At 43.9% G+C, this 17497-nt stretch overlaps 2 protein-coding genes across 2 annotated transcripts in view; one reads left to right on the top strand and one right to left on the bottom strand.

Moving 5' to 3' along the window:
* Positions 1-5174, bottom strand: part of ece2a (endothelin converting enzyme 2a) — a 68796-nt gene extending 63622 nt beyond the window's left edge. The window contains exons 1-2 of the mRNA XM_070845723.1: positions 5087-5174; positions 3638-3802 (exon numbers count right to left, since the gene is read on the bottom strand). Coding sequence (XP_070701824.1) covers positions 3638-3797 — 160 coding nt within the window. The 5' untranslated portion in view covers positions 3798-3802; positions 5087-5174. The remainder of the gene's footprint in view (positions 1-3637; positions 3803-5086) is intronic.
* A 5202-nt stretch (positions 5175-10376) lies between these two features.
* Positions 10377-16841, top strand: map6d1 (MAP6 domain containing 1). Its single transcript, XM_070845789.1, has 3 exons — positions 10377-10900; positions 11787-12141; positions 16594-16841. The coding sequence occupies exons 1-3, from the start codon at positions 10377-10379 to the stop codon at positions 16669-16671; spliced, it is 957 nt and encodes a 318-aa protein (XP_070701890.1). The 3' UTR covers positions 16672-16841.
* Positions 16842-17497: the final 656 nt, after the last annotated feature.

Below are 17497 nucleotides of genomic sequence, written 5' to 3' on the forward strand. Positions count from 1 at the left end.
GTCACTTTGATCAGTTCATTGTTGGTTTTGGTCTTTGCGTGGAATTTGTCGCCAATGACAAAAAATATAGAATATCACAAAGAAGAAAGACTCCAATTTCCTGGACACATAATACAATAGAAGATCTTACTGCCGCTATAAATTTGTTCAGTGATCAAAGAGAATTCAGCAGCATCACCCATCTCTATTGGTGAAATCCTAAAATAGAAGAGATCAATCAGATGTTAAATCATGCATGCATACATTATCTAGTTTCATTTCAGATTATCACATACGCACAGGATTGTGTTTGGTTATAGCATAGGTGTGAGGACTGACACTGCTGAGTAGGAGTTCATGACAAAAAAAAAAAGAATAATAAAGAAAAGCAGAGGTGGTTTACTAAGAAGGCGGGGAGCAAAAAACGGTGTGATATCTCTCCAGATATTAGAAAAGCAGGCGGAAGGAAGTCAGGTGGGGAGAAAACAAGTAAACGGGGCCTGAGAGAGTGTCAGCAAAACGCATGTATGAGACTGTACAGCCTAACAGAGGGCAAAACTGAAACAAAGTGAAGAATACACGAACAAACTGATGAAGGAAAAAGACATTAAAACTATCGTCAGCATGCAGTTAAGTTTTCTAGTTCTCCTTTTCTATGCATGCCTCCCTCCCTTGTATCTTTCTCTCTGTGCTGTACAGCTTATCTTAATGGAAATGACCTCCATCAGAGGCAGCTGAGTGGCCCAAACCTGATTAGTTATTTACCTCCCTTCCATCTCTCTTTCCTTTACACTGACCCACCAAGAGCACTGTGGCGCCTCAAGTCTTTCTTTGCGTCTTCCCTCCTTTCCCTTCCCTTAGCTAAGTTATGCCCAGGCCCTGCAATAGTGACGGTAATTTATTGTGTCATTTTATGCGAGCCAATAGTCTCTCTCTGGTTTTACAGACTTGACAAGTGAGGGTAGCTGGGAAATGTGTGCAAACGTGGCAGGCGTTCGTCCAAGCGTAGTGATACTTAAGTGCTTTTAAGAGCTTCTCTTCATGCCTATGTAACACGTGAGGTAAATCATCTTTATGCTTCTCTATATAGGTCCATGTCTGTGCATGCGTGTTGCTGAAGAAGAAAACATCCACACGTGCTGTTGACAGAAACGTGTGATTCCATGATATGGTGAGAGAAGAGAGACAGAGAGAGAGATGCTCTGCCAGATGAGAGCTCTCAAGCAGTGTAATGGCTGTTCGGGTTTAAATCAGCACGCAGAAAGTGGTCTGCCCTGATGTTGCCTGCTGCAGTGTAACGCAGGAGAGAAGCATGAGAAAATATTCTATATATCAGACTCCCAGAGCCCACTCACACCTCTGCTGTAGGTGTGCCTGTGACGCACACTGAAAAAGTGAGGATGCATACTACCTTTGTCTGTCTGTCTGTCTGTCATGACTTTAGAAATGTGTTTCAAAATATGTGTTTTTAACCAGCGGGGCACAAGACCATCGTCATCCAAATAAAAAAAAACTAAGGTATAATAAAGTTGTCTGTGTACTGGCACTGTATTCCTGCAGGAGTTAGACGGCAGCAGGTTTTTGTCGAGCACAGAATACCCAACATCTGACGACCTCATCAGTCCCCTGTACACACACACACACACACACACACACACAGCAGAAGCCCCCGTCACTCTCTGACAGAAATTTAACAAACCCCCTGGCGTGCACACGCACACACACACACACACGCACACACACGCACGCACGCGCACGCACGCACACGCACACACACACACACACACACACACACACACACACACACACACACACACACACACACACACACACACACACACACACACACACACACACACACACACACACACACACACACAGCAGTCATAAACAGGGCTCGCATCAGGAAAAAGTGGACCACCATAGCCCTCTGTGCTTCTATGGAGGTATAACAGTCAAACTACAAAGGTGGTATTTCAGCATACAGACATCTGCCTATAAGTCATCCTAATGATGAAGAAGAAAATAAAAAAAGCGTGTAAAGTAGAAAACTTCTTTCCATCCTTTTACTCATCCAGAATCAGTCTTTGTCAAGGATGCTACTTATTGCATCCTATCAAAAGTGACTACATCAAAGTGTACAGCCTCACCTCAGGGGAAAAAGATGCTTGTTTTAATCACGCTGAAATAGATAAATCAATCAAATTGAGAACCACTGTGATGCTCTGGTCCATAGCTGCACACACTCTATCAACATAAGTAGACAAACAACAATTATGATGAAATAAATCTTTACTCAAAATATTAAACTAATAGGGTCCCACTAAAAGAATTGTGCCAACAGTGGCAAAGCCTCCACAAGCTATTGGCTCTCAGGCTTTATGTTTTCTTCACATACAGACCTGTCGAATGTTCGGCCGCCAAAACACCACATTCATGCCTCAAACGTTTTTGCAGCATGTTTTGCAGAGCTGCAGGGCCATTTAAAAACAGGTACTGCAGGTAGAGCTCAGAGGAAGAGGAAGAGAACCTGTATTTTTGATGGAACAGGGACATCTTGTGGACATTTGCAGAACTTTAACTCCAAGGACTCAACTCTCTTCTACTAGCTTCTATCAAAAATAATGGCTAACTCAACACTTCTGAGTCAGAGAGAGACAGAGAGAGCACAGTGTGTTTTGTATGACTTTGTAACATGATGTGGATTCCTCAAGGCACGTTGTACCACAGGGAAGCTTCCAGAGTCCAGTCCAAAACATTGCAAAAAGAGATGAGTAGGGATGATCAAATCTCACCACTGACTGTAATGTGTCCTTGGCACAGACTAACAAAAAACCTGACAGCTATCAGTCAGGTGTCAGATTGTTCTTTGCTTATTCTTTGTCACTTATTCCTTCTTCCAAATCTATGTCATCACTTTGCCAATTTTAGACTATTTTATTTAATCTTCTTTAAGCTTTTGCACGACTGCCTGTGCCGTACGACATTTAACATTTAAGAGGTTTTGACTCTTTTGTTAAATGAAACATGTTTTGTACAAAAACACGTTTTCATCTCAAGGTATGCAAGAAGAGAACTGCTCTAAAAATGGTACCAAAACTCATTCAACATTTTCAGGCAATACGCAGCTCTACTTAAGAGTAACAGCATGTTATTCAGCAAATGCCTGTACGTCTAGGTGTCAAATCAATTAGTTAATCTCTATTCATGAATACTTTTTTAATATAAAAAGTGCTTCAGCCACCTCTACCACACTAATATGGACAATTCTATACAAATAGCTGCCTCACAGGGTTCAGCAGCAGTGTAAGTGATGCTCGTGACAGCGCTGACAGCTATGATGATGGTATCTGACACTCATAATGACAAATGGTGACAGGCCTTTTGCCTTTGACACCAGAAGGTAGAGAGATGACAGGACGAGGGGGGAGAGAGGGGGGAGCTGAATTGAGACAGCAGTCCTTGGCCGGGCTCGAACTGGGGAGCCCCTCATTTACCAGGACGTCCCCAAAATGGTGAGAATATGTAAACAGTGACGCTGAATAACAGACTTTATCTCTCATGTTTTTGTTTATACAGCACTGTGTGGTGAGAGGATGAGGAGAGGAGGCTTTCAGCTGAAATGGAGATGCGATCACAAAGACGTTAAACTACTGACCAAGTACCAGGATAGAGTCTTCTGTCTTGACGTGTTTTTCCAGGAGGTGCTTGAATTTGGAGAAACATCCCAGCCAGTCATAACACTGCTCTGTCCTGTATCTGTCATCCCAGTAGTCAACGTCTTTGTACCTGGAGTTGTCATCTGGCAGATAGTCCATATTCTCTGTGACATATAAAAAGGGACAAAAGCCACCAAGACGTTATCAGCGGAATCAGAGGAAAAGTAAACTCCTAGTGATGTACTCAATGTAAGGCAGGTATTAAGAACAAAAAACACAACATATTCCAGTGGAGTGCAGCCCATTTCCACTGTAACCCATGTAAACCCCATTTTAATGCTCGGTGTCACTGTGGCGTTTAGGCGCTGCCAGTATTTGAGACTTCTTTTCTCAGTGGAGAAGTTTAGAGAAAAACTCTGCTCTGCCTGCAGCATACAACACACACTTTAACACAACCTTGTAATGGTCCGAAATCAGTGTTTGTGAAGGATGCTACTTATTACATCCTATCAAAAGTCACTATGTCAAAGTGTACAGCCTCACCTCAGGAACAATGCTTGTTTTAATCACATTAAAATCAATGAATCCATCATATTAAGAACCACTGTGATGCTCTATAGCTACACACATAGGTGAAGCAAATAACAATTAAATATGCAAATACATGTTTACTTAAAACATTAAAGAAAATATTAAAAGAATTTGTGCCAATAGTGACAATACCTCCAGCAGCTATTGGACATCTGGCCAATGCTGACAGGGTGCTTTATGCATATGGTTGTATATGGTTTAAATTAATCAGCGCCTATGTAGGTGATCGATTAATCCTTTTAAAGGTATTTTCAAAACTAAAAAAGCAAATGTGATGAGCTGCTACTTTTTTTTCCACCATTTTCTAACATTTTAAAGACAACAGTAACAACAGCTGCCACTTAATGTTTACTGATTTATACCAGCCTCTGTTCAACTTTAATTTACTGCAAGTTTGGCATATTTTATTAGTCTTGTGCATGTTATGTTTAATGCTCCACGTCTGATTCGACTGCAAACCTACTTTTTGTTCTCTGTGAGAGTCTTCAGTGACAATAAAGTTGTGAGTTTTGAACAAAATGCTAAAGCTAGCAGGAGCGTGATGGTGGTCCTACGGTGGTGATAGAGCAGACTGACACACTCCTCGGCCATTTCATCGCTCGTGTTGTGAATTCAACACCTCATGGACACAGTGAGGTGAGTTTTTGGCGTTTGGTTAAATAAATATTCACGCAGACACGGAGGGCGCTGCGCATGCGCGGTGAGCACAACTGTAGCCGGCTAGCCTGCTGTGCAGCTGTTTTAACTAGTTTGATTAAACTAAATTAGCCTCCAGTTCAGCTCGTGAACTTAATCTGACACCACAACACAACACACGCGACATGGGTTTTGAATTACACGCGCTTATATTTACTCACGTGTTCCTGGTTGAGGGCAGTGGCTCTGTAAACAGTCAAACACCGTCACTGTGGGCAGATCCACGTGTTGTAGTTCTCCAGCGTTAAATCCACACTGCTGCTCCGTGCAGTGAGAATACAGTGGTGTGAAGGATCGGAGTCTTTTGAGGATTCATTAGTCTGAAGAGTCTAAATTTGTTGTTTTCCTTCTAGTTCTTGGATGCTTGTAAGAGAAGGCGGAGCAGCGTGATCTAACGCTGCATGTGCATCCTACACACTTGTGCTGCTTTCACACACTACTTGTAAAAACCCCACATCTCTTTGGTGCATTCAGGTGACTAAGTCAGCTCCTTAAAAAATCAATTTCAAAGGGGGACACGACTTTATTTTTAAATGTTACTTTGCATGATGCGCTTTGTTATCTAATTATACTGCTTTTCACATGTGCCACCACATGAAGAGGTGAAAATGTGCATTAAGCGTGATATCTTACAGAAACTGACTGAAGTCAGTTGAGCATTTAAATCTTTTATCAAGCAAAAATGCAGCAGCTTCTGTATGAATGTGGGGGTTTACTGCTTTTCTCTTTTTTTGTTTTGGACTGATGGGCAAATCAGTTCAAAAAGCTTCAATTGGGCATTTTCACATTTTGTTTTGATTTCATTTCATGTTTTATTTATTTGTGTATTCAAGAAAAATATATTGTTAATGAAATAAAATATATAATAATCAGCCTTTAAAAAATATATATATATATATATTCAGGGGGCTTTTAAGATGTTCTATTAGTTTGAAAACATAAAAAAAAGCCTTTGGAACTGATAAATCAACCTTTTGTTTTCAGACACACAAATACCAGCAGTAACATGAGGTGCAGCTCCACAATGAGATGTGGTGTTTTATAGCTCACGGAGAGAAATAACATATGACTTTGTGGAATCTCAGTACAGCGTCGGTCATTTGAGCAGTTTGAGGAGCATTTGGCTGATGAATATCCCAGCAGCAAGGACAAGGACCATGACCAGCACAGCCAGGCCACGGTGCAGCACCAGCTGCCTGACCAGCAGAGGCCGTGGCACTGCAGCATGGGCTGTCTCATCACAGCGCGTGGAGAGCACCTGCAGGTCTGAGGTCCACTCCTCACAGCCGAGGACGCTGGACGAAATGGTGCTGGCCTCTCCCTGAGCTGTAAGGTCATGTTCTAATCAGAGGGGGGAGAGCGGTTAGTCGTTCATACTTAGCACAGATACATTCCTGGAGTGAATGCAAAGGAAAGGAAATGTGGAGCGAGCATTTATTTACCATTTTGTCCCATTGGCAGGCCTTCTTTCCTTCCTGTGAGCTGGAGTCCAGCTCTCACCATTGCCTGCTCATACACAACCATGTCAGCGGTTTGTAATACATGTCAAAAGCACATACATATTGTTCACCTGCAGGGACATGGAATTATATTACACTATTTTATTTCAAAATAGTTTTAAACCTGTTCTAAACCTGGGTGTAATTATGATTTCAGTTATCACCGCAGCTATTTAGGACAACAGAAAGATCAGACATGTCCGCACTGATTGCACACTAAGCATCATCTACAAATGAGACGTATCCTACACAGTAGGCTGACGGACAGTCCAGGATACCTCCAAGGCTTATTGAGTCCACTTAGATCAAGGAAAAGAGCACATGCTTAATACAATATGAGAAAATGGGAAATTAAATGTTCAACAAATGTTTTGCCAGTGTGGGAGTTAAACCAAACTGACACAGAAAATGGAAAAGCCAAAATTTCTACTTTTCAGAGGAGTAAAACAACAACTCCATAGCACAACAAAATGCAGTTTGTCAGATGTTGCATCTAATCGAATACTTACCACAGGACCTGCTAGTTTTTCATTTTATTTTTGTAGTCCACTGGGAACCAGTCCTTCATGCATTTCAGACGCAACAGTAGGCACATGATCTGTTCCACTGTGACCGTTCATTCCATCTCTACTGACATATTTTAGTCCCAATTCTTCCATATCGAACAGGATTAAACACAGGTGGAGTCATCAGATACTCTTTAGAGCTGAACGGACCTCTCAGGTGGGACGGCTGGCCCTGCTCTCCTCCCCCTCCTGCAGCAGCCCAGAGTCACATTCTGCCTCTCATCCCTCCCTCAAGGCACACTCCCATTTCCCCAAACTCATTCATACCATTTCCTACGTGTCTACCAGAATGAATATAGGGAGGGAGGGAGGGGGTGAAATCTTATTATTTGGTATTTTCACATTGCAAGACCCTTCCCAGGATAATATCTCCAAATATAGTACCAGGTTGGCTCAGATCTTTCCTCAGTTAAAAAAAAAACTATGAGATGTTAGCAGAGTAGATTTCTGCTCTAAACTTTTTCTAATTGTTTCTTTTCACTGTTTTTCACTGAAAAGTCTGAAAAATGAATGCGTATATGTTGCAGAACTTTGTTTTCTACCAAACTGACCAGCTACAACAGTAAATGTTTCTTTTATATTGCTGCACCACTATTAACAACATATTAATTTAATATATACCGTAACAATACATAGTCAAAGGATGCATTTTTCTGCATGATTGGTACTTTTACTTAAAACTTTTGCTATATTTAGGTGTTAATACTAGTGTACTTCAACATGTTCCAGGTTTTTGATGTAGGACTTTTACCAGTAATGTAGTACGTTTAGTGTTGTATTGGTACTTGTACTTGAAAGATCTGAACAGTTCTTCCATATCTGGACTTTTAGACATAAGATGCAAGCAACAAAAATTCATGTACCTACAGTTTATTTACATTTAACATACAAAGTGTGTCACTGTGCAGGAGAGTAATGTCACATATTCCCCTGCAGATGGTGGTATCACACTGCTGTTTTCAGAGGATTTCACTTCCTGGGTAAGGCTCATTAACTGCTAACAGAAATTCTCTGATGACCTAACAAATCATTATCTGATGTTGAAAAGTCGTCCACAGCAGCAGGGTTTTGACTCACATTCGCAATCCCACTACAAACCTGTACCATCCATCACTGAAAGTACACTGATTTGAACCGGAGCAGAGAGACCCTGAACTTTGAGCTGAATTTACAGTTGAGATGATTTATGAGCTGCAGGCGCCTTCTCATCTTCATCGACGGGAGTTTCTTTTTCTGTGTCAAAGCGAAGCGAAGTGGTTGTTAAACTGTTGTGCTACCTCCCTGTGCGACGCTAATCTTGCCTCCTTTTCTGTGAGCAGTTCTCAGACAACTTCTTATGCCTTCGGTGCACCAAGTGCCATTCTGTCGACTTAATGCGTACCCCTCCACTTCGCACTCACTAATCAACTGTAACTTTGTAAAAGCTTTCTTGTCAGCAGTCTTTTTAAGACTTCTCTCTTTTATGAGGAATAATCAGTTATCTCAGAAGAACCAGAGCACTTCAGAGTCTCTTCATCCATTTCTAATAGCACTTGAAAGGAGGAACATACTTGTTTCTAAAAGCATAATGTTGAGGATTATTTACAATGTGCTCATATGGTCAAGCTTTGGAGTCCACTCTTTATTTTTGTGGCTCTTCATAAATCGTGGAAAGAGCTGACACACAGTGCACCCAGAAGGAGTCACTGCGATAAGCCCGAGTGGTGTGGGCTATCGACAGATAATTTACTTCCTTAGCTATACGGTAAAGCAAGTAAGTCCTCATACCCAAGTAGGTCACTTGTCCCTGCCTTTAAAAGCAATCTATACGAGCGACTGTGGCCTGCCAGTGCCACCCCTGTGGTTAAGGTTTATTTACTTACAGGCAGCCAGAAGTGTCAGAGGAAAGTTACACTGGAAGTGAACGTTGCTAAAAATGGACATTGTTTCAATCTGTTCCAACAAAGGAACAATAGAGTCTTTTTTCTAGACAGGACAGACTTACAAAGTAAACTCTGTTGGTCCTTAAATGTCTATGGTCAGACATACGGAGGGCCAGCGTGCACAGTACCAGCTACATGGTACTCAGCCATCATTCATCTCATGACATACTAATTTTAAAGAAGCAATTACATAAAATATCACCATGGATCTCGAGTCCTGTTGATTATTTAGATTAAGACAATTATTGTTTGCATTACAAGCTTTCTGAAATGTTACGTTTAAATATGAAAATTATATATATATCTAAGGTGCACTAATTTCTATACATTTCCAGAGCAGAAATCTGTTTTTAATCACTCCACAAGTCAGAATATAGTGTCGACTTTTGCCCTGTTTTTAGGATTAAAATGTTGCATTAATTAGGCTATGAAAGATGTATGACCTTGGCCTTCACAACGTCCACAGGAATAAAACTGGAGGGTTTGGTGCAACTGAGGAGGAGAAAAAACCTGTTTTGAGAAAATGGCCTAAAAAGATATGAAATGACCGATGCAACCGGACAAAGTGAAGCAAATAAATGTGTATTTTGGAAGTTTTCTTTCCACTAGTTTGAATGAGGACATGTTAGTGAAGCCCCAAAACTCAAAACTGACCAGTGCATGAAAAAAACAAACATGTTTTTGGGGCCTTCAGTGACATTAAGCCCATGGAGCACATGTTTTTCTATTTGATCCTCTGTGGAAATGAAGCAGGTTGATGCAACACATGGCAAAGAGTGACACATTTTAATGAGCCATAATCAACAATGTTCTCCACACACGCTCCAGCTCGGGGTGTGATGATGATGACGATGATGATGATGATGATGATGATGATGATGATGATGATGGTGTTGAAGTTGAACCAAACCACCCCAAACCCACACCGTGTGCTGAACCTTTGACGCTGCATCATAATTATGTAACCCTCAGCGCACAGGCAACAGTTTGGGAACAATAATATCAGTGGCTGCGAGTGTGGAAGCCAACAAAAGCCTCCCGGAGTGGAGCTGTGGATCGCACGTGAAGCTGCAGAGGAGGGAAAGAAGACGCTGTTGTTCTCTGATTGTGGATCCGATGATGCGGACTCTGGGGATCCGGCTGGAGATGCGGAGAATAATTTGCCACAGATTCCTCTGCATAGTGGAGGCACTACCACAGACCACGTGAGAGGAATATTCAATGACGGTCCCCGACAGACCGGTTCATCTCTGCTGGCACTCCTCCGCTGCTGACATGGACTCTTGGACACTGGATTTTCTCAGCTTCCCCCTGACGCACGGCACTCTGTCTAAATGTAACCTCTGATCCTTTTCCTCTTCTTTTTTTCTGTTCTTTTTGTTTGATTTTTTTTTTTTCCTCCCCCTATCTCCCTCTTCCTCTTCTCTCCTCCACAAGTCAAACAGTTGAGGTGTCGGGGGGGTTATGGCTTGGCCGTGCATCAGCAGAGTGTGCTGCCTGGCTCGCTTCTGGAACCAGTTCGACAAATCGGACCTCTCCGTCCCCCTCACCATCCAGAACTACTCGGACATCGCCGAGCAGGAGGTTCGGTCCGTCACCAAACAGGTCTCCGCCTCGGAGCGCGCACCCGGGAATAACTACTCAACCCCGGACCCCCGTGCCGCCGGCTCCCCTCAGGCGCCCACCGATGGCACCCGAGGATCTTTCAGGGCGCGGAAGGAGCCCAGCTACAAGCCCCGGGAGGACTACCACCCGCCCGGAGTGCCTTTCCCCAGCGTTACTCAGTACAAGCAGGATTTCAAACCCTGGCCCATTCCCAGGAAGGAGAATTTCCCTTGGATTAGTAACGGGGGCAGCAGGGCGGACAGTGTTTCGGACAGCCCGGGGAACACTTACCAGGCACCGGCGGGGGAGAGAGAGGAGCGGGGCAGGGGGCAGAGGTGGGGGGAGCAGCAGGTGATGGAGGAGAGGAAAACCAGCTCCTACAGGTAAGACATGTCTTCTTCTTTGACTTGTTTCAGCACCTGTCGCTGTCCACTCCATCTGGCCCGGTGCTGCTGAGGCCTTTTATGAATAGTTCAGTGACTTCCAGGGTCGACCCACAGAGCCTGCATGGAGATGGGGGGTCGTCAATTATTCTCTAACATATCTCCTATTCATATGAAGGAGTCAGAGTAAGACTGAATCTGATTTTCATTTGCGCATTTTACATCAGGCATGTAGGCACAGGAAGTGTGTGGTTCTCATCCTGTGTAGCTTGTGACTCTTAAAATTACAAACACAGCAAACAGAGTGATGCTCTTTTCTCAGATTGATGAATTTGAACAGATTTTAGAAGTTAAACCGTCCAGTGTTTTACAATAAAAAAAGAAGCAATTTGAGCTTTTGTGCATGAGAAGTTTTTTTTTTTTTTTTTTTGACCCTCTGGATGTTCCAGATCTTCAGATACAGTTATTATAATAAGCTCTAGTAATTAAAGGAGCATTCTGGTGATTTAGTGTTGCATATTCATAAAGTAGCAGGAAAAAGGTGATGCGGAAGGAGAAGAATCTAAACTGTAGGTCCTGGGTCAAAAAACACTGGATCATACACTTCAAATAATAGCATCATTTAATTCAACCTCTTAAATCCCCAAATAACCCTGATGACATCATCAGGGTAGTTCATCAGGGTAGGACGCTCTCTCCCAAGACCACAGAAGGTGTTTTCACAGGCCGAGTGCCCCTCTCAGTCAGTTTTTGCTGATGCTGTCTACACAGATGTAGTCAACAACAGGTCAGCACCACTCTTATAACCACATTAACATAACCACGCTGGCCACTGAAATCGTCTGATACAAACTTTTAGCCTGTAGTGAAAGTAATCCACTGTCAGCCTACTGATGTGTCTGTCCTCCTCCAGGCAAGAATACAAGCCGTGGATAGGAGTGAGACCGGCCAAAAGTGCGAGGAAAAACCCTCCAGCTCAATACTCCAGCCCAGGGACAGAGGCCACCCATGTCCCGCGTGAGACCAGCTACCAGGCTGCCTACAGCGGGGACGCCCACAGGTCCGTAGGGCTGCACCAGGGGGAGCACATCATCCCATCTGCTAGCACCAACATACAACCCGCTGCTGTCCCCCAGCCCGCCCCCATCGCCCTGCAGGCCGCCAGCTCACCGAGCCTCTCCAGCCTCCAGCAGGGCGTCCTGCCCGAGAGGGCCGAGCTCAGTGGAACGACCAAGGGAGGGGTAAGCACAGGCGGCGCTGTCAGCAGTGTATGTTAAACCAAAAGCCAAAAGCATCAAGCACTCAGCTGGAGGAGTAATGCATGTAATGAACATCAATCAGCTGTGGGTTCAGAGAGTTCAGCCGAAGAGCTACAGGTTTAAATTGCAGCATCCCTACTCCTCAAAGTCATCTTCGCTCATCTCCCCGGTGGCCTCTTGCTGTTGGGGCGCCTCAGAAAAGTGATACAGCATCGTGTCCCTAAGCAGCTCAAAGTGACCCAGCTGTTTAAAACAGGCCATGTACTGTGTTAGGTAACACTGTGCTGGTGCTACACTCATTACTTTGACCTGAATAGAGACAGCTTGATGAGAACAAAAAAGAAAATGAGTGGTTCTTCCAACTGTGGGCCATTTTGGCCGGAAAACAAAAACACAGATTATACATAGATTTCTCCATGTATGCATGTATACAGTACATATATCTAATATTTCACTTATTTTAGGGTTAGTATTGTGTTTAGAAAAATATATGCTTGGCAATTACAGCTGATAAAATGGTGACTGAGGCTTCTTCACCCTGATATTTTTTTCTATCTTTTGTCTTTGTCTCAGTCAAACTCTCATGTTTTTAGTCATGTGCTCCACTGATGTAAGAACATCTCCGAGGAAAAAAGCTTACAAACACTCATAAAACTGCATTTTTTGTCCCAGATTTGCGCTCTGAGACATAATGAGACCGAAAGACGTGCACACAAAGAACCAGACGTACAGTCTGACTGAAGCAGAACGAACTGCAACAAGGCGAGAGGATTTGCTCAGATAGCTGCAAACGTATCGGTTCAGTCAGGTTGTTCCAGGTTATTGTAGGATAAACTGGGTGAAGGGACGCATCCCACTTTTCTCTGTCACCCTCCCTGGGTGCTGTGGCTCAGGTCAGCTGCTGCGTGACAGTAAGTGAGAGTTTTTGGGAATCTCCAGAGGTTTAGTGCCATCCCTCTTCCCCTCCCACATCCCCTGGGTGCCATCTGCCCGTGGAGAGCAGGCGCTGGTGTGTTCTGGTCAGGATGGTTTGTCCATTTGCTCACTGTGTAGCTGCACTTGCCCTCATACATGTCACACTGAAATCTATCTGCGAAGGTTAGAAAATGTGTTTTTGTTGGAAAAGCTGTGCTTGCAGCTACAACCGAGCTCCTCTGTATCTGGGGTTCATAGGAACCTGGCGAAGTTCACATTCAACTTAAGTGGACAATTTATAGGTGAATTCCAGCAATCGTTTGAACTCTATATATTATTTTGACTTTTCAGGCTATTAAATAAAGGAGTCATTATTTCTCCACAAGCATTTGCACGTGCAGAATTAATAGCCAGTGAAAACAATTAATCATTCCTCACTTGGTGTTCCTCTGTGGGCTGAGTAAACTCTTCTATAAATGAACCCATTCAAAGGCCTGGTGCATTATGGGAAAAATGCAGTATCCCAAAGCTTAAAACATCGCTGAAACATTCATGTTGGGTAATAAAAGAATACAGACAATACAACTTAATAACAAAAATCTGAATAAATACAATTTTAAAACTTTAACTTTAACTCGGCCCTGCGTGTTTTCTCTCAGTCCTGCAACTTCACAGCTTTGGGATAAAATGATTAATTCATGGAAGACAAACAACCTTGTGGTTATTTGCATAATTTTCTCAGTAATGACTGCTCTATTAAGCCTTTATGTCTCTAAGTATCCCGTGTGACGGTGATGGAGGTCGAAATGAGAGATGTCAACGGCAGGACACGGACTCTATTAATAACACTGGCCCAGTTGGAGCGAGAGTTCACGGCACATTAAGAAGGGACGTGCTGCTGGAAGTATGTTCGGCTGCGGTCAGTATCATACCTGCGCTCACACACAAATGTTCACAGTTCAGTTTTTCAAGCGGTTTTGTCAGTTCAGAGTCTGCCCGTGTGACACAAAACCAGCCTGGCAGCAAATCAAGTTGATCTTAGATAATCCACCCCGGTCACTGACGGCCCACTCACTGCCAACTCATTACTGACTCACCAGCCCCCTGCAGAGGTGTCTGACCAAGAATTACACATCCCACTCCAGTATGCATTACACTGGGTCGTGGCACTCTGCTGGTATTTTGTCTTTCAGGGCATACCCAGTTTGTGGTGCCATTCTGCAAAGCACACAAACTAAATCATCAGCAGACAAATCTTCCTCAGATTGGGGCCGAACAGACTGACTGTGTCTATTCATAAAAAGATTTAATGGTTAAGTCCCAAATAAGCTGCTGAAATCACAATCAATCTGCGCTTGACGATAAAGGAGCTGGGCAGCCATGAAATTCTCATTATTGCTCAAATCAATCTGTCAAATTGTGTGCTCCCCCACCTATAACAGATCCAATCAATCTCCACAGATAAAAGATGGCTCTAATTTCATGATGCCCATCAGACAACTGGCCGATTAGAACATGCAGATGCTTTTCATGATTAGAGGCCCATGTTTTCTTGAACTCACTGAACCTAATTTCAAACATCCAACAGCGGGAGGCTGTTGCAGGCTGTCAGATGAGCGAGTAGACCTCTGTTAAACCTAAAACTCGCTTTGTCCGGCTTAATTGAGAGCAGCCCTGAACCCTCAGCACTAAATGTGTGTTAGGAATCAGGCCTGGCAACCACAACACAAGGCGAACAGATTTGCGAGGATGGGCCGTATAATCCGGAGTGTGTGTGTCAGGGATGAGCAAGACAAAACCGCTGAATGGGGAACACATTTAGCATTCAGAGTGGAAGCCTCAGCAGGAAACTCTTGTTATGACAAATTCTTGGTTGTTTTATAGTCAGCTTAGAGGCTGCATCCCCCCCCCCCCCCCCCCAGGATTTGTGATTGTGCTTTCAGAGCTCACAGGCACCCCTGCTTAACTGCTAAAAACAGTGTGTAGCAGCGCTGTGTTTTTGTATGGTGACATCTGCACAGTAGAGGGATGGAGATGCTGCTCACAATGGATTAAATCTGCATGAAGAGGACAGGGAGCCTGCATTGACAGTGCAGCCAAAAATTCACTTTCCTGTCGCCGTCTTTGTCTCGCCTCTCTGTCCGTTCACTCAGGGGCGGGACCAGAGGGTGCCCCCCCGTATCAGAGTCAGAAGATGATAGGTAGGTGAATGCTTGCAGGCCCAGGGCCCCTGAACCAGAGCCTCTCTATGAAGTGAATGATAGTGAAAGTGAAAAAGACGACACACACACATTTGTAATCGTCTTGTGTCTCTTTCAGTCTGGGGGGGGTCCTGCTCCTAATTATACCTGTATGTCACAGGGGTGCATGTGAGTATCCGGGGGCCCATTGTTTTATAAGCTGTCAAACATGGCTCTATTTGGGAGTCATTTATAAAAATTCATATACATATATATATAATCCATTTAATGAGTTATAATAGGTCTAAGCTGCTCTGTTCAATAGTTTCTAAACCCGCCCCTGCAGTTACCCGCTTCATTCCTTGATCCAATGTTTCTCTCTTTGTCCCCCTTTTTTCTACATCCCCCAAGCCAGGCTTTCACCCTGTTTTTCTCTTCCCTTTTCCCACGCTGCCCGGGACTACAGAGGGCCAGTCCTGTGCCAAGTTGGCAGGACTCTGGCATGGAGAAGAGGATTGTTTTTAAGAGCAGAGGAAAGGCAGAAGGATGGAAAAGAAACAAAGATGGGGGGGGGGTGGATGAGGAGAAAAAGAGGAATGAGATGAGGCGTGTGACAGAGTGAGCGAGAAGTGGGGGAGGGGTTAGTGAGCACCATTTGATGGATTATCTGTTAAAGTGCGATGTTGCACCGGGTTGCAGTCTTCTTTGGCACCAATCTAATTTAGGAGAGAGGCAGACCTGGATGCAAGCACAGAGCACAAAAGCCAGAGAGAGACAGAGTATGTGTGTGTGGGAGGGGGGGGGTGAATATGCTCGCACACCAATCTGACTTGCTGAACAACATGTACTGCCTTCCCTGCCACCCACAGCGCAGCACTCAAAGCGCAGCTGGGACAGCAAGCAGTCAATCTCTCCATAGACTTATGCTCCGATTATCTGATGAAAGCTGCCACACTCCACAGCTATGCAGGTAAACTGAAATAGCCTGTCCCACTTTCACTGACAGATCCAATAATTGCTGGACAGAATAGTATATGGGCGACTTCACAGGGTTACGGGACTATCATTTACTCGCCACAGCCCACAGCTTCAGCTCCGGCCTTCAGAACAGCTGCCATCAGCAGAACTGAGCAGCACTAAGCAGCAAACAGCGATCCAGTCCAGGCCTGCTAGCGCTCTGACAGCAGACCTGATGCTTCCTGACAGCACAGCCCAACCAGTCTCCTCTCATTTCATGGGTCCAGCGTGAGCCCCACAGCTGCTGCCCCCCTCGGGTTTCATCTCTGAGATCACCTTAAGCTGCCGTTATACCTGCCTCTCTCTCTTTTCCTTGTCTCAGGAACATCTGGTGAGGACCAAGCTCCCCCCGAACCCTTCCGCTGTCTTTCAAAGTGGATCGAGGGTCTTCAACATCTGACAGCTTCTCCAGTTTCCACCCGTTCCACTTAAGGAATCAACAAGGGAATGATTTCAGTCCATTCCACAACACAAGAATCTATGCAAGGGAATGAAATGTTGTGAAGCCTGTGGAGCTGCAGCGTCAGTATCCCAAGTGGAGGCCGATAGATAGATGACCCCCCCTGTTAAAACTCCTTCCTGCCCCTGTTGCTATGGAAATGAATATGCATGTTTAAATAGTTTTAAAAAAAGCTTTTTTTTGGTTTGTTTTTGCAGTTGTAGATGCACAAGGAACTGGCTGCTCCCTGTGTTTGTGTGTGTGAGTTTGTGTGTCGATTTGTCCTTTCTATTGTAAATAATGTTGAGTCTGCTCCAAACATGAATGAGATGATCAGTCGCTAAGTGTGTATGCTCAGAGTACTATGTTGCCCTTTGGTGTTGCTAGAAATCTGCTTGAAAATACGTTATTTATTTCCTCTGCATTCTATTAGTTTGCTATTTTGAGAAAGCTCTGCTCAGTCTATTATTTTGTAAATCCATTGTTAAAGAAAAAGAGCAAATATATCATGTGAGTGAAATTCCAATAAAAGAATATTAGGTTCTTAGCACTTTCTATCAGATGTCCTCTGGCTCTTTTCTCAGCTGCATGTTTGTATCAGAGTGTCATTAGTCATTTTAGAGGATTGTATGAAAAGATCACTTATTGCAATCAATTCGCTGTCATGCCAAAGGGAAGTTAATGTGAAGGTGGCTGTATTGTCCATTCTTATTTTTGGTGGTGGTGGTTAGCTGCGCAGACTGTTCTGGTTTTATTTGGCTAAATCTGAAATTTCTGCTTCTAATAC

Source organism: Pempheris klunzingeri, chromosome 15, assembly GCF_042242105.1.
Source record: "Pempheris klunzingeri isolate RE-2024b chromosome 15, fPemKlu1.hap1, whole genome shotgun sequence".
Classification (NCBI taxonomy): Eukaryota; Metazoa; Chordata; class Actinopteri; order Acropomatiformes; family Pempheridae; genus Pempheris; species Pempheris klunzingeri.